Here is an 18,508-nt window from a genome sequence, read left to right on the forward strand (position 1 = left end):
AGGCTTCCCAGGTGGCTCAGTGGTAAAGAATCCACCTGCCAATGCAGGAGACACAGGAGATGTGGGTCCAATCTGTGGGTCAGGAAGATCCCTTGGAGGAGGAAATGGCAACCCACTCCAGTAGTCTTGCCTGGAAAATCCCATGGACAGAGGAGCCTGGTGGGCCATAGGGTCACAAAGACTCAGGCATGACTGAACAGCTGAGCAGACAAGATAGACTTACCCTCTAGTCCTCCTATGTAGGTTAATTCATGGTCTAAGCTAAGGCAAGGGCAACGGAATTGTGAGGAAATTAATGAATTGGCAGTTCTCAGGGGACACACAGTCATCTTTGCTCCTTTCTTGTATTTAGAGCACAGAGGCCTGGGGCAATGGGTGAAAATACTATGCTGAGGACATCCCTATCTGGGGACTTCTCTCAGGGCCCTCCCCACCCACCCTGGGGCTAGCCTGATGACTGGTCTATAGCTTCCCAAGGACTGTTCTGAGGCAGAAGATTTGAAAAAAATCTGCATTAACAGAAGTATCAAATAAACCCTGCCAACAATTTTACAGTCTCAAGGATTGCACATTCTGAAAGTGGTCACCCCTGACTCACGACTGTGGCAGGGGGAGACTGTACCCTCTCTGAGGGTACAATGCGGCTTAAGTAGGGGTTGCAGCCAGCCTCACAACCTCGGCAAAGGGGGAATGCCCTCTGTTGGCCATCTTGACTCAGCACCCCTAAAGTTCCTTCTCTAATTCTTTTCTTCATAAGGTAAGTTTTACCGTATAATCAGTTAACAAAATGGCCATTAGGTGTCTCCCCGGCCACACCCTGGTGCTGAATTCTGTCAGTCAGAAGCTTGGAGTCCTGATCCCGGTTATTCCCTATCTTTTCCCTTCCAAAAACTGATAACACTTGCCTTTTTATTGATATATTTATTTTTAACATTTGCCTTTTTAAATCCAGCATTTATAGATCTTAGTCTGATGTAGGATGAGATTGAGGAGAGAGTCAGAGTTATGATACTAATTTCTTTGAACAAACATTGGTAGCAGTTTATAAATATCACATCTACACATAGCGTTTCATAGACTCTACAAAACTGTAGAAGTTATTGAGGACAAAAATGATTTTTTGGCATCCTTCTGTTCAAACCATTTAAGTAGCTATTGATTTTGCCAGATATTTAGCTTCCCAAAGAATTATCCAAGACAAAAAAGATATCAGTAATGCCATAGTTCAAACACCTCAGTTTATGCTTTGGTGAAACTATTGAGGTAAATAATGATGCTTTATTAAGAATCATTTGCACTTAAAAATGGACCGGAAATGAAGAGATGCTCCACTTCTTGAATGAATCAGTGTTTGGTTTTTTTTTGTTGTTTTTTTTTTTTTTTTTGCCATGCTGCATGGCATGCAGTATCTTCATCATAGTTCATAGATCAATGAACCCACACCCCCTGCAGTGGAAGCCTGGAGGATTAACCACTGGATTACTAGGAAAGTCCCAAGATGCTCCATTTTTTAATATGTGGTCAGTGTTGCAAAAATTCAAAGCTTTGCTAGCAGTAGAAAACTATTTAGACCACAAGTGTATTTAAACAACAAATGGTTACCACAAACACATTTTCCAAAGTAAAAATAAAAATGAGATCTGGGGTTAACCTGAAATATAAAAATTCTAAAACCAGTAGTGTATTAAGTCTTTTATAATTATTAAGAACAGTCTTATAAGCTAGAAATAGGTGTCTTTTCTTAGAGCAGAGTCTTGTTATTTTTAAAACAATAATAAAATAGGAATGTATTTTAAGCAGTTAATGGAAGTCTTAACCAGTAGCCATAATTATGTATCACACATAAAAGTGCCACTTATAACCCGTAATTATTGGTTATAATTACTTGTTAACTTGAGTTAAACATGCAGGCAGTTTGCTGGCCTTTTTTAAAAATCAATTTTCATCATTTGAAAGTCATTAACAAGTGGTTTCTTCTGTTTCAGATCTTTGGCATGGTATTCAGCATGGTCCTTTGCTGTGCAATACGAAATTCACGAGATGTGATATGAAGCTACTTCTACATGAAAAGTGTAATCTAGAGTATACAAATGTCACAGGGGCTGTCTCCTGGCTCATTTTTAATATTCAAAGGACATTAGGATCTAAAACAATTTGCTGTTAATTGTACATTTGCACATGTATGTGTGTTTGGCTCAAGACTGGTTTGCACCTTTAATGAATGCCTATGTATGCTGACTGAGAGCATGTTCATGTGTGATCTGTGTGTTTCTGGTATATGCATAATGAAATCTGGTTGCTGGGAATTCCTGAATCTTGGTATGTGAGCATATTTAACTCTAAGAAAAAGATCAAAAAGCTTTGAAAAAAGAAACTTGGCTGTTTAAAAGACAAATGATAGTAAGTCAGTTTCTCAGACGCTAGCCATAGGAAGTAAGATATAGAGAATTCAGGGATTTCTAACTTATGGAAGCAATAAGCCACAGAAATTAAGAGATCATGGTGCAGTGTAAAAGCGACTATGTTTGGGTTAGGTGTAAGGGTTTCCTGGGATTTTTTTTTAATATATGTAATCTCTCCAGAATTTAGGATTAAATACACCTGTAAAACTAAATATAGCATGGAAAATCTAATTTGAATAAGTCATACTTTCCTAGTATTAAAAAAAACTTCACTCTGGAAAGAGTGTCACACAGACAATTACATGCTCTATAAAACTGAGTGCTTTCAGGACTAAAAGGAAAACCTTTTAACAACTTTTTAAGGAAATATTTTTGTTCTTATATAAAGACATTTAAATATTGCTTTATTACTTTCCTTTTCTGACTCTTCTCTGAACCACTGCCACCCTCACATCCACAAAAGGGCTTTGATCTCAAACTTTTCTGTGTTTCTTCAGATGGAAGCATAGAAAGACTAAAGCAAGAGATCTGGCAGTTGCAAGTTGTGGGAAAGAAAATTTTTACTGGCACTGTATCTTTGAAATACCTCATAACTTGAGTTTACATATTTTCCTAATTTTTTGTATTTTTCTTATTTATTCACCTAGAGAATTCTTCTTTATAGATTAAGAACTACAAGTTTTCACCACTTAAAATAGATTATATCATGAGCATCCTTAGCTAAACCAAAATAAAGGAAAACATCCTCTCCTAGTTTTGTGCACACAACAGAGACAAGCTAAGGAAATAAAAATACACACACAACAGAAACATGTTCCTTCTGTGCAAGTCTCTTTATAAAAATAAAATGTTTGTGTTCTTTATGGTCTTGATGCTTCACTGTAATCCCAAATTTATAATCTAAATTGACATGTATGTCCATTTTTAACAACTTGCTGCATCTAGTAAAACATAGATTTTTTTTTTTAATTTACATTTTAAAAGGCCATACAAAAATGAAAGTATGGGGGACTTTTGAAACCCCCTATTAAGTTTATACTTGTGTGAGAACACAAGTCTTTGGGTCTGCACTAAAGGAAAGTGTACACTTCAAGAAACTTTCACAAAACATTTTGCTGAAAAGGCCTATCCATTTGAAATAATCTCACTCCCTTGGAGAACTGCGTTTCTCCTGCCATACTTGCTACTGCTAATAACCATGGAGGAAGATTTCTAGAAAGAAAGTCCAGTTGGAGGCAAGCTAAAAATTTAATTGTGCATAGTTACTTCGCTGTGTCCATGGGTAACAAAAAGATTATTTTAAGAAAATCACTTCATGAAATAGATGTTTCTGTGCTGGTAGTTGAGAAATAGAGCTCTGAAAGTAAAGAGCAATCAGTCCATCTCTCTTGGTGGCTTTACTTCATTTGTCTGCCTAAAGACAAGAAACAAGCCTCTGGGTATACTTAGGTTTCTTCCAGCTCAGATTCCTCTGGGATTCAACAAAAGTGAGTTTCATTCTATACCTGAATTAACCTTAAAGAAGTCTAGTTAAAAGTGGAAGAATAGAGATTTGTTCCATATATGATTAAAGTGCAACTTTTGGGAATAATTTTTCTAAAATATGTACTGTGAGTAAAAGTAGAGAATTTAACCTCTGAGTGAGAGTAAACTTATATACATATATATCTTGACTCTCTCTACATATATAGAATATATATGCATAACTTGAATATATGTATACATGTACATATATAAACATATGTATACATATATGTGTACAAATATATATGCACATATATAAGTTTTTGGTTATATTTGTTTACCTGAACTAATATGAGATCAGACCCAAACATTTTCTTAAATGTATGGTACCCAGACACTGAATCAAGGCATCTTGATGAAATATTTTAAGTTATTTCAAATTAAATTTTCTATGTACTGCAATTGCTTGTTTGATTTATCTTAAAATTCCATTATATATTTATCCATACCTTCATACAACTTATTTAAATGTCTATCTATTAATATCAATCAACCCAAACAATTGATGAAAAAAAGAAAGAGTAGTAAATTTTCCAGGTGTTCTTGCCTGGAGAATCCCAGGGACAGGGGAGCCTGGTGGGCTGTTGTCTATGGGGTTGCACAGAGTCAGACACGACTGAAGTGACTTAGCAGCAGCAGCAGCATGGATCACAACTTCCCTGGTGGCTCAGACGGTAAAGTGTCTGCCTACAATGCGGGAGACCCAGGTTCAATCCCTGGGTGGGGAAGATCCTCTGGAGAAGGAAATGGCAACCCACTCCAGTACTCTTGCCTGGAAAATTCCATGGGAGGAGCCTGGTAGGCTACAGTCCATGGGTCCAAAGAGTCGGAAACAACTGAGTGACTTCACTTCATGGATCACAACAAACTGGAAAATTCTTAAAGGGATGGGAATACCAGACCACATTACCTGCCTCCTTAGAAATCTGTATGCAAGTCAAGAAGCAGCAGTTAGAATGGGACATGGAACAACAGACTGATTCCAAATTGGGAAAGGAATACGTCAAGGATGATTGTCACCCTGCTTATTTAACTTATATGCAGAGTACATCATGTGAAATGCCAGGCCAGATGAAGCACAAGCTGGAATCAAGATTGCTGGGACAAATATCGATAACCTCAGATATGCAGATGACACCACCCTTATGGCAAAAAGCTAAGAAGAATTAAAGAGACTCTTGATGAAAGTGAAAGAGGAGAGTGAAAAAGTTGGTTTAAAACTCCACATTCAAAAAACTAAGATCCTGGCATCCAGTCCCATCACTTCATGGCAAATAGATGGGGAAACAGTGGAAACAGTGACAGACTTTATTTTCTTGGGCTCCAAAATCACTGCAGATAGTGGCTATAGCCATGAAATTAAGACGCTTGCTCCTTGGAAGAAAAGCTATGACCAGCCTAGACCACATATTAAAAAGCAGAGATATTACTTTGCCAACAAAGTTCTGTCTAGTCAAAGCTATGGTTTTTCAAGTAGTCATGTATAGATGTGAGAGTTGGACTATAAAGAAAGCTGAGCACCAAAGAATTGATGCTTTTGAACTGTGGTGTTGGAGAAGACTCTTGAGAGTCCCTTGGACTGCAAGGAGATCTAACCAGTCAATACCAAGGGAAATCAGTCCTAAATACTCATTGGAAGGACTGATGCTAAAGCTGAAACTCTAATACTTTGGCTACTTGATGTGAAGAACTGACTCACAGGAAAAGACCCTGATGCTGGGAAAGACTGAAGGCAGGAGAAGAAGGAGACAACAGAGGATGAGATGGTTGGATGGTATCACCAACTTGGTGAACATGAGTTTGAGAAAGCTCCAGGAGTTGGTGATGGACAGGGAAACCCAGCACGCTGCAGTCCATGGGGTTGCAAAGAGTTGGACACGACTGAGTGACTGAACTAAACTGAACTGAAGTGAGAACTGGACTTAAAAACAACACTCTCACAAAGTTATTGTATATGGTTCTATTTCAATTAATACTGTTTCACCTAAATTACATTTCTCTTCCCCAGAGTAGCTCCTTTATCATCCAAACTACAACCTGTAAAATTGCACGCTGCTCCCTTGTAATGCCCTTTGACCACCAGGCCGTTGATTTCAGCAACCCCATTTTCCCTACCCATAGGAGGGAGCACTAACAGGCCTTTGAAGTTAGTTGCTTAACTACATCATCTTAGTTTGGGCTCATCGAAATCAAATTTGTGTCAAGGTATATTTTAAGACGGGCTCCCTAGTGGCTCAGCAGTAAAGAATCTGCCTGCAGTGCAGAAGCCACAGGAGACAGAGGTTCAGTCCCTGAGTCAGGAAGATCCTCTGGAGGAGGGCATGGCAACCCACTCCAGTATTCTTGCCTGGAGAATCAAGAGGAGCCTGGCGCACTACAGTCCATAGGGTCGCAAGGAGTCACAGGTGACTGACAGGACATAGTATACACACACGCATATTTTAAGAGAGACAAAAAGTGTCTATTTTCTTTCAACATGACTCTTTTTTCTGTAAGATGTATCTGTGAGGTATTGCATATGGGTGTCCTTTGAAAGGTAAAAAGACTATACCAATGCAAAATGTTATTAATCATGTTGTTGATAATCTCATTTTAACAAGGATGACTACATTTCAGGAGTCCACTATGCAGATGGCTGTCTCCTAGGGACATGGAACAAATTGAAGAATAGAAGTAATATGTCCAGAAAGCTGCAAAGCAAAATCTATGCTGATTTCACAGTTTTTAGCTAATATGCCAGTAACACTTCCAAAACTTTGATGTTGTTTTGTTTTTGTCCTGTATAACTTATGATGGTTTTACTTATATTAAATAGAAGAAATATAAATTAAATTAAAAGGAATAACCAGCAAAGTGCCTAGCATGCCTGACATTGATGAATATTACCTATTGTTACAATTATTATGGTTTTGAGTTTTGTTAATTACTAGGTTGGCATGAAAGAGATTATGATTTTGGATGTGAATTTTAAGCCATTATAATTCACTCAAACATATCTTTATTAATCAAAATAGGAACCATTACCATCAACACATTTTTGCCAATGAGAATTAAGTTTGTTTATTCCTGTAGTGTAAAAATCTGTGCTTCGGGATTCGACAAATTCTTGGAAAGCATTTTCTGCCTGCTGCTGGTTGTCAAGATGCTTGACAACCTTGCAAAAAGTTGTCAAGATGCTTGAAGAAGTAGTAGTAAGTTGACAAGAGGTCAGGTAAATATGGCTGATGAGGCAGCCCAACTCATTCAACTTTTGAAGTGTTGTTTGTGCAACATGCAGTTGGGCATTGTCATGGAGAAGAATTGGGCCCGTTCTTTTGACCAATATCAGGTGCAGGCATTGTAGCTTTCAGTGCATCTCATCAATTCGCTAAGCATACTTCTCAGATGTAATGGTTTTGCTGGGATTCAGAAAGCTGTAGTGGATCAGATCTGCAGCAAAACATCAATTAGGGATCATGACCTTTTTTTGGTGCAAATTTGGTTTTGGGAAGTGCTTTGGAGCCTCTTCTCGGTCCAACCACTGAGCTGGTCATCAGAAGTTGTCAAATAAAATACACTTTTCATCACATATCACAATCTGATCAAGAAACGACAATTTAAAAAAATTTTCAGTCAGTTCATCACCTTTCCAATTCAGTCAGTTCATCATGCACCCACTTATCAAGCTTTTTCACCTTTCCAATTTGATTCAAATGCCAAAAGACCATAGACTGGCTGACGTTGAATTCTTGGGGAACTTTCTCATGAAGTTTTAAGAGGATCAGCTTTGATAATGGCTCTGAGTTGGTCGTTGTCAACTTCTGATGGCCAGCCACTATGCTCCTCATCTTCAAGGCTCTCACCTCATTTGCAAAACTTCTTGAACCACCACTTCACTGTATATTCATTAGCAGTTCCTGGGCCAAAGGTATCGTTGGTGTTGTAAGCTCTCTCCACTGCTTTACAACCCATTTTGAACTCAAATAAGAAAATCACTCAAATTTGCTTTTTGTCTAACATCATTTCCCTAGCCTAAAATAAAGAGCAAGTAATAAATCACTAGGAAAAAACATAGCATGAGAAATGTGCATTAAAATGATGTTTTAACATAATCATATTTAAGAAGGTATTCCAATATCAAATAACAAATGTCAACAATGCAAAAACTGCAATTACTTTTGAACCAACCTAATATAATTGAAACATGCATAATTGTGTATAACTAAAGATACATCCACAGATACCAAATACCTATTTGAACACATTCATCTGTTGAATTAATGAATAGTTTTTGATATATTTCCCAGTTCTAATTTAACAACTATATATCAAGAGCCATAGCTAGAGTTCCTGTATTTTTCTCGTCTGTCTTGTAAGACCCACTCTTCAGTTCAGTTCAGTTCAGTCGCTCAGTCATGTCCGACTCTTTGTGACACCATGAACCGCAGCATGCCAGGCCTTCCTGTCCATCACCAACTGTCAGAGTCTACCCAGACCCATGTTCATTGAGTCAGTGATGCCATCCAACCATCTCATCCTCTGTTGTCCCCTTCTCCTCCTGCCATCAATCTTTCCCAGCATCTGGGTCTTTTCAAATGAGTCAGCTCTTTGCATCAGGTGGCCAAAGCATTGGAGTTTCAGCTTCAACATCAGTCCTTCTAATGAACACCCAGGACTGATCTCCTTTAGGATGGACAGGTTAGAGTTCCTTGCAGTCCAAGGGATTCTCAAGACTCTTCAAGCATCAGCTCTTCAGTGCTCAGCTTTCTTTATGGTTCAACTCTCGCATCCATAAATGACTACTGGAAAAACCATAGCTTTGACTAGACAGACCTTTGTTGACAAAGTAATGTCTCTGCTTTTTAATATGCTGTCTAGGTTGGTCATAACTTTCTTTCCAAGGAGTAAGCGTCTTTTAATTTCATGGCTGCAGTCACCATCTGCAGTGATTTTGGGGCCCAGAAAAATAAAGTCTGACACTGTTTCCACTGTTTCCCCATCTATTTCCCATGAAGTGATGGGACCGGATGCCATGATCTTAGTTTTCTGAATGTTGAGCTTTAAGCCAACTTTTTCACTCTCCTCTTTCACTTTCATCAAGAGGCTTTTTAGTTCCTCTTCACTTTCTGCCATAAGGGTGGTGGAATCTGCATATCTGAGGTTACTGATATTTCTCCCAGCAATCTTGATTCCAGCTTGTGCTTCCTCCAGCCCAACATTTCTCATGATGTACTCTGCATAGAAGTTAAATAAGCAGGGTGACAATATACAGCCTTGACATACTTCTTTTCCTATTTGGAACCAGTCTGTTGTTCCAAGTCCAGTTCTACCTGTTGTTTCCTGGCCTGCATACAGGTTTCTCAAGAGGCAGGTCAGGTGGTCTGGTATTCCCATCTCCTTCAGAATTTTCCACAGTTTGTTGTGATCCATACAGTCAAAGTCTTTTGGCATAGTCAATAAAGCAGAAATAGATGTTTTTCTGGAACTCTCTTGTTTTTTTGATGATCCAGCGGATGTTGGCAATTTGACCTCTGGTTCCTCTGCCTTTTCTAAAACCAGCTTGAACATCTGGAAGTTCATGGTTCCGTATTGCTGAAGCCTGGCTTGGAGAATTTTGAGCATTACTTTACTAGCATGTGAGATGAGTGCAATTGTGAGGTAGTTTGAGCATTCTTTGGCATTGCCTTTCTTTGGGACTGGAATGAAAACTGACCTTTTCAGTCCTGTGGTCACTGCTGAGTTTTCCAAATTTGCTGGCATATTGAGTGCAGCACTTTCACAGCATCATCTTTCAGGATTTGAAATAGCTCCGCTGGAATTCCATCACCTCCCCTAGCTTTGTTTGTAGTGATGCTGCCTAAGGCCCACTTGGCTTCACAGTCCAGGATGTCTGGCTCTAGGTGAGTGTGAATGATCACATCATGTGGGTGTGGGTCATGAAGATCTTTTTTTGTACAGTTTTTCTGTGTATTCTTGCCACCTCTTCTTAATATCTTCTGCTTCTGTTAGGTACATACCATTTCTGTCCTTTATTGAGCCCATCTTTGCATGAAATGTTCCCTTGGTATCTCTAATTTTCTTGAAGAGATCTCTAGTCTTTCCCATTCTATTGTTTTCCTCTATTTCTTTCCAACCCCCTCTAACATTAAAATTATTTTTTTTACTTTGTTTTTGGAACTACTATTTTGTACACTTTGAAAAAACTATTTATGAGAATGCTGATATGCTAAAATGAATAAAGCAAGTCTCTGCCCTCAAGGAGGTTAGAGTGGAAAACAGGAAAGTATAATTACCATGAGGTAAGTGCTATGATAATCATTAACCCAGAGTGGATCCACTCAGCCTTGGAGAGGATGGTCAGAGGAGAGAGGCTTCCTGAATTTTAAGGACATCAAACTGAGTCCTGAAGAACCCATACAAATGAATCAAGTAAAAAGTAATAGAAGTAGAGAAAGTGAGACATAGCTGTGTTAAAAGCTAAATAGAAATTGGCCAGGAGAAATGAGAGGGTAGGGAAGAACTTAATACTTAACGATAGAAGCAGAGTGGAAGATACCAGAAAAAAAGAATTTTTATTGCACTTAAACTCAGACTTGCTGCTCAGTAAAGGAGGCAATCTCATACAGGAAAAAAAAAAAAACTTTAAAAAAATTGAGGTATAATTGACATATATTACTTTCAGGTGTATGAATTAATGATTCAATATTTTTAAATATTTCAAAAATGATCACCACAATAAGTCTAGGTAATATCTGTCATCATAAATTGTTAAAGAATTTTTTTCTTGTGGGGAGAATTTTTAAGATTTATTCTCAGTAACTTTCAACTATGCAACACTATTGTTAACTACAGTCACCATGATGTACACCCCTATGACTTATTTATTTTATAACTGGAGGTTTGTTCCTTTTGACTCCCTTCATCTATTTCATCTACCTGCCACCCTCCTCTTCTGGCAACCACCTATCTCTTTTCTTTTTCTCTGGGCTTGTTTGGGTTTTTTTGCCACATATAAGTGAAATCAAATGGTATTTGTCTTTCTCTATCAGTCTTTTTCACTTATAATAAGCTCAGGGTCCATCCATGTTGTCAAAAATGGGAAGATTTCCTTCTCTGCTGAGCAGTGGTCTATTATATACGTCTACTAAAACTTTATCTATCCATGGCCACTTAGTTGTTTTCAACAATGCTACAATCTTGACTATTATAAATAGTGCAGTAATGAACATTGAGGTGCATATATCTTTTCCAGTTAATGTTTTCATTTTCTTCAGATAAATATCCAAATGTGGAATTGCTGGATTATATGGTAGCTCTGTTTTCAATTTTTTAATGGAAACTCCATATAATCTTCCATGGTGGCTCCAATTTGTAACCCACAAACAGTGTACAAGGGTTTCCTTTTCTCCTTGCTATTTGTTTTCTTTTTGATAATAGCCATTTAACGGGTGTGAGATACTCTCTCATTGTGGCTTTTATTTGCATTTCCCAAAGATTAGTGACACTGCACATTTTTTCATGTATCTGTTGGCCATCTGTATGTATTCTTTGAAAAAAACTGTCTATTTAGGTCCTTTGCTAATTTTTTAATCAGATTGCTTACGTATCTTTTTGATGTTGAGTTATATGAGTCTTTGTTTATTTGGGATATTAACCCCTTAGGATATATTGTTGAATATAAGGAATATATATATTCTTCTATTTAGTAGGTTGTCTTTCTATCTTGTTGATAGTTTCCTTTGCTGTGCAGAAGCTTTTTAGTTTGATGCAGTTCATTTTTGCTTTTGTCTCCATTGTCTGATGAGACAGATTGAAAAAATATTGCTAAAGCCAACATCAAAGAGCATACTGCCTACATTCTTTTTTATGAGTCTTATGGAATCGGGTCTTACCTTCAAGTCTTTAATTCATTTTAAGTTGATTTTTGTATATGCTGTGAGAAAGTAGTTCAGTTTCATTCTTTTGCAGATAGATGTCCAGTTTTTTCAACACCATTTATTAAAGAGACTATTCTTTCCACATTGTATAATTTTGGCTTCTTTGTTGTATATTAATTGACCATATATGCATGGTTTTATTCTAGGTGCTCTAGTCTGTTCAGTTGATTGTCTTTTTTAATGCCAATACCATACTGTCTTGATAACTATAGATTTGGAATATAGTTTGAAATCAGGGAGGATGATGCTCCAGCTTTGTTTTTCTTTCTCAAGTTTGCTTTGTTTATTTGAGGTCTTTTGTGGTTCCATACAAATTTTAGAATTGTTTGTTCTAGTTTTGTAAAAACTAGCATTGGAATTTTGATAGAGATTGAATTGAATTATGTAGATCACTTTGGGTAGTATGGAAATTTACTTTAACAACATTAATTCTTCCAGTCCATGAGCACAGAATATCTTCCCATTTATTTGGGTCTTCTTCAGTTTCTTTAATCAATGTCTTATAGTTTTCAGTGTACTGGACATTTACCTCCTGGGTATTTTGTTGTTTTTGATGCAATTGTAAATAGGATGGTTTTATTAAGTTCTGTTACTTTATTACTAATGTATAGAAATGCAGCCAATTTCTATGCATGAATTTGTATCCTGAATTCATTAATTAGTTCTCACATTTTTTTGATGAAGTCTTTAGAAGTTTTTTGATGCAGTCTTTAGAGTTTTCTATATATAGTATCATGCAGTGAACATTTTCATTTCCAATCTGGATATCTTTTATCTTTTTCTTGCCTACTTGCTCTGGCTAGGACTTCCAATACTATCATGAGAGTGAATATTCTTATCTTGTTCCTCGTCTTAGAGAAAACATTTTCATTGGTATGATGTTCTCTGTGGACTTGTATATATGACATTTATTATGTTGAGGTACATTTCCTCTAAAAGAGAACTTGTATTACTTGAATTTCCTTTTATCAACAAGCATCACACTATTACCTGATAATATATCATCTTGGTACACTCACTTACTTCTAAAAAGCAGAGATTATTGCACTGATTTCAAATCCATTAGGTTATGAAAGTACTCTTTATATTGCAAAGTCAAATGAGAAACAAGAGGGACTCTTTTTAAAGAGCTGAATTTCAAATCTCCTCTGCCAAAAACTGACTCCTTCAAACTTGAGATTGAATTAAAGACCAGTTCAGAACATGTTCCCAAATTTCCATCTTTCTCTTCTCACACAAGTAATAATTCTTCCATTTCTTATTTATTCTCATTTATTATTTATTTCTTATTTATTCTAAGTTCTCTATTTATTGTCTCACTTCTAAACCCAAAGAATACTAATACTTTCCAAAACAGCATTTCCATATACTCAAGTTTCTGGATCCAGTTGAGGTAAATTGTGGGTCATGACAATTCCTAAGCTCTTTTCAAGGATCCTTTGCTTGGATAACTCCATTTTCAAAAGTAGTTTAATACACCATTTATGTCTCTAACCCAAACGGATTGCCTTCAGTGGAAGGAAACAAGTTGTCTCTGATGCACCCACTGTAAGGTTCCATGGTGGTACATGCCACTATACCCATGTCCAGGCCTAGCCTCCTTAATGAAGGAGGAAGCCCATATGACAAATGTCTTCTGAAGAAGTAAAACTCTCACTGTTTGCAGATGACATGATCCTCTACATAGAAAAGCCTAAAAGATTCCACCAGAAAATTACTAGAGCTAATCAATGAATAGTAAAGTTGCAGGATATAAAATTAACACACAAATCCTTTGCATTCCTATACACTGCTGCTGCTGCTAAGTCACTTCAGTCGTGTTCGACTCTGTGCGACCCCATAGACGGCAGCCCAGCAGCTCCGCCGTCCCTGGGATTCTCCAGCCAAGAACATTGGAGTGGGTTGCCATTTCCTTCTCCAATGCATGAAAGTGAAAAGTGAAAGTGAAGTCGCTCAGTCGTGTCCGACTCTTAGCGACCCCATGGACTGCAGCCTTCCAGGCTCCTCCATCCATGGGATTTTCCAGGCAAGAGTACTGGAGTGGGGTGCCATTGCCTTCTCCTATACACTAACAATATAGAAATCAGAAAGAGAAATTAAGGAAACAATTCCATTCACCATTGCAATGAAAAAAATAAAATACTTAGGAATAAATTTACCTAAAGAAGCAAAAGACCTATATATAGAAAACTATAAAACACTGATGAAAGAAATAAAAAATGACACAAATAGATGGAGAAATATACCATGTTCATGGATCAGAACAATCAATATAGTGAAAATGAGTATACTACCCAAAGTGATCTATAGATTCAATGCAATCCCTATCAAGCTACCAACAGTATTTTTCAGAGAACTAGGACAATTAATTTCACAATTTGTAAGGAAATACAAAAAACCTCGAACAGCCAAAGCAATCTTGAGAAAGAAGAATGGAACTGGAGGAATCAACCTGCCTGACTTCAGGCTCAATTACAAAGCCACAGTCATCAAAACAGTATGGTACTGGCACAAAGACAGAAATATAGATTAATGGAACAAAATAGAAAGCCCAGAGATAAATCCACACACCTATGGACACCTTATCTTTGACAAAGGAGGCAAGAATATACAATGGAGAAAAGACAATCTCTTTAACAAGTGGTGCTGGGAAAACTGGTCAACCACTTGTAAAAGAATGAAACTAGAACATTAACACCATACACAAAAATAAACTCAAAATGGATTAAAGATCTAAACATGAGACCAGAAACTATAAAACTCCTAGAGGAGAACATAGGCAAAACACTCTCCAACATAAATCACAGCAGGGTCCTCTATGACCCACCTCCCAGAATATTGGAAATAAAAGCAAAAATAAACAAATGGGACCTAATTAAACTTAAAAGCCTCTGCACAACAAAGGAAACTATAAGCAAGGTGAAAAGATAGCCTTCAGAATGGGAGAAAATAATAGCAAATGAAGCAACTGACAAACAACTAATCTCAAAAATATACAAGCAACTCCTGCAGCTCAATTCCAGAAAAACAAACGACCCAATCAAAAAATGGGCCAAAGAACTAAATAGACATTTCTCCAAAGAAGACATACAGATGGCTAACAAACACATGAAAAGATGCTCAACATCACTCATTATCAGAGAAATACAAATCAAAACCACAATGAGGTACCATCTCATGCCAGTCAGAATGGCTGCTATCCAAAAGTCTACAAGCAATAAATGCTGGAGAGGGTTTGGAGAAAAGGGAACCCTCTGACACTGTTGGTGGGAATGCAAACTAGTACAGCCACTATGGAGAACAGTGTGGAGATTCCTTAAAAAACTGGAAATAGAACTGCCATATGACCCAGCAATCCCACTTCTGGGCATACACACCGAGGACACCAGAACTGAAAGAGACACGTGTACCCCAATGTTCATCACAGCACTGTTTATAATAGTCAGGACATGGAAGCAACCTAGATGTCCATCAGCAGATGAATGGATAAGAAATCTGTGGTACATATACACAGTGGAGTATTACTCAGCCATTAAAAAGAATACATTCGAATCAGTTCTAATGAGGTGGATGAAACTGGAGCCTATTATATAGAGTGAAGTAAGTGAGAAAGAAAAACACCAATACAGTATACTAATGCATATATATGGAATTTAGAAAGATGGTAGTGATGACCCTATATGTGAGACAACAAAAGAGACACAGATGTAAAGAACAGTCTTTTGGACTCTGTGGGAGAAGGCAAGGGTGGGATGATTTGAGAGGGTAGCATTGAAACTTGTATATTATCATATGTGAAGTGGATTGCTGATTCAGGTTCGATGTATGAGAAAGGGTGCTCAGGGCTGGTGCACTGGGATGACCCTGGGGGATGGGATGGGGATGGAGGTGAGAGGGGGGTTCTGGATGGGGAACATATGTGCGCCCATGGTTGATTCATGTCAATGTATGGCAAAAACCACTACAATATTGTAAAATAATTAGCCTCCAATTAAAATAAATAGATCATTTTTTTAAAATGTCTTCTGAGCTTGACTATTTATAAGGGCTCTCTCTGAACCTGATAGCCTTTCCATAGTTCAAGTTCTTGAAAAACATTTTTCAGATTCTGTGAAAGTCTTTTGTCATTAGTACCAGCTAGGTTTAAACATTAGATTTTTTACTCATTAATCAAATATCTATATTCAATATACAGATTCAGAGGGAATGTTATAATCCTGCAGCTTTAAGTGTTCATGTCATCAAGCAATATGAGAACCTGAAGACCCAGATTAATATTTGGAGTACATCCTAATATCAACTTCAGCTATTAAGGTAAGAATAATTTGGATTCCTGACTTTGCATATAAATGTACAACTACTGTGTCCTCATCAGCGGAACATGGGTTTGGGTACTAATCCATCTGCACTGCCTTAGCATCCCCTCAGACACTGTCAGCCTGTAGGTATTTACATAATGCCCACATTAATGCAACCAGTGACTGTGGGATATAGCAAAGACAACTGACCCCGCTGACAATGGTTTTCACCCAATGGCAAGTTCTCTCTATCTAGAATTTGGATAGAGAGAAATGGAAAATACAGGATTAGTCATCCTTCTGAGGTCAAGTCTGCCGGGGACTAGGTCTGTCACTTCACACAGCTCTTGAAACCAAACTCTCATGAAAGAGTACTTAAGAAAGGAAAAGAAAAACAAAACACTTACTTACTAAGCAAATTTACTGGAAAACAGTGTTTCCATATTGAAGGTTTAGGTTAGAATTTAAGATGATTCCTCTCAATGAAATCCCTTCACACTCTACCACTATTTCTAAAATCTTTCATAATTATACTAGTTTTTCATGACATCAAAAGCCCAAACAGCACAAGTTACTGAAAAATGTCTCAAATTACCTGAAAGACTACAAAGGATTTAGACTTCTACATGTAAGATGATCATGGCCTCTTATCTAGGCTTTTGGGGTATAGCTTTCATAAATCAGTAGGCCCACCAGAGTAATTAAATAGATTAGAATATACTGTTTACTGAGTTTTGGTGAAGTTTTATCTTGTGCATTTAAATGACAGGATAAAGTACTATATTGCACATTTCACATATTCCTTACTCTTCCCCTCTGCTCCAGTCTTGTTTCAGCCTTTAGAAGTAGGTGTCTCCAGTACAGTGATGCCATGTGTTACTTCAGAGGCTGATCATACTACTACATACTACTGTTACTACTACATACTACTGTTACTACTACATGCTATTCTGTAGCTTTCCCATATTCATTTTCTATTAATAGGCTAAGACAAACCTCATGGCCCTCTGTTAAAAGAGTCTACTTAAGACTGGCTTTCATTAGTAATTTATGTCCCTATTCTTCATTTTACCACTCTGCCCTTTCATGTGGAAATCATCCTTCATATGAGCTGGAAATGCTCTTTCACTCCCCTTTTCTTCTAAAGCCCTTAAGCTCTCTAATGCATGAATGGGTAGGATATGGATGAAATAGTACTCAAATGTACACAAGGTGTTGTGAAATATGTCAATATTTTATTAGTTTTATTCCAGGTAAATACATTTAACCAAATTGCAAATTACATTACTATTAAAATTAGATAGAAAATCCCACCACATAGGACTTCTGAGGTTTGGTACAATAGTTTGTTTTGATGGCCTCATGTATACAATCACTATAGTCAGTATTACACTTGCCACACTTACAGCTTATAGCTACTGGGTAGGAAAAATAAGGAGTAACATGGCGTGGGCATCCTGGTATTTCTGCAGTCTTGAACATGAAGTCTCTGTATGTACAGACATCCTGAGACAGGGCATATTTGGGAAGAAACAGCTTGCCATTGACATCCTAAGGAAAGAATTTAAAAGGAGCATAATGCGATAGGACTTTAGAAAATATATAGTAATGGAAACATAAAAATTAACATATTATTTTGTCATAAATAGGACTAGAGGAGGATTCTTTAGTTCCATTTCCCAATGCCAACTCAATATATCCACACTAAATCCCACACAGATAAAAGTGACACTCCCTCTCCTTCATCATATATCATGCGACCAATATGCCATTTAAATAAATTTTGGAAGTAAAGCTGTTATAAACTGTGCTGAGTATACACTGTAACCTGTGTACCCTACCTCTACAGAGCCAATAAGCATTAGATTTTGGAAATGAGGTTGTGGTTTATCTCATTTTCTTTCTGGATAGAAAAGGACTGGGTCTAGGTTTATCTAATTTTCAGCTAAAAGAACTGAAATGAACTACGTACCCGCGTCATACAATAACCAGCACAGATGGTGGTGTTGATGGTTAAGCAGTAAGCACATTCTTTCCTTTCGACATGCATCGTATACTCAGTTGGAATACAAAAAGACATTGCTTGTCCACATGCAAGGCCAAAAATCATGGACATCAGGAAGATAGCAGTCATGCTAAATCAAAGATAAGATTAAGATATTACATGTATCCTTTAGAACATTCAGAAGGGACATATGGAAAGTGCTATAATGTGTATGTGTGTGTGTATATGTATGTATTGATACCTACTTTGTCTTAGACCCTATATTAGTGTTTTTGAATAGCTAATTTTCTCAATAATCTTTCTGTGCACACTTAGACGTGGCTATGATACATGTACCCCATCATGACAAAGCTCACAAAGTGA

The 18,508-nt window shown here is 37.3% G+C and overlaps 2 protein-coding genes across 3 annotated transcripts in view; one reads left to right on the forward strand and one right to left on the reverse strand.

The window, feature by feature from the left end:
* Positions 1-4,328, forward strand: part of TSPAN2 (tetraspanin 2) — a 40,522-nt gene extending 36,194 nt beyond the window's left edge. For both annotated transcript variants that reach the window (XM_040230968.1, XM_040230969.1), the window contains one exon: positions 1,986-4,328. In XM_040230968.1, coding sequence (XP_040086902.1) covers positions 1,986-2,051 — 66 coding nt within the window. In that variant the 3' untranslated portion in view covers positions 2,052-4,328. The remainder of the gene's footprint in view (positions 1-1,985) is intronic.
* A 13,108-nt stretch (positions 4,329-17,436) lies between these two features.
* On the reverse strand, positions 17,437-18,274 carry TSHB (thyroid stimulating hormone subunit beta). The gene is made up of 2 exons (XM_040230970.1): positions 18,113-18,274; positions 17,437-17,691 (listed from the first exon to the last, which is right to left on the reverse strand). Exons 1-2 carry the CDS (start codon positions 18,272-18,274, stop codon positions 17,437-17,439), a joined length of 417 nt encoding a protein of 138 aa, XP_040086904.1.
* Positions 18,275-18,508: the final 234 nt, after the last annotated feature.

Source organism: Oryx dammah, unplaced genomic scaffold (genome assembly GCF_014754425.2).
Source record: "Oryx dammah isolate SB20612 unplaced genomic scaffold, SCBI_Odam_1.1 HiC_scaffold_28, whole genome shotgun sequence".
Taxonomy (NCBI): Eukaryota; Metazoa; Chordata; class Mammalia; order Artiodactyla; family Bovidae; genus Oryx; species Oryx dammah.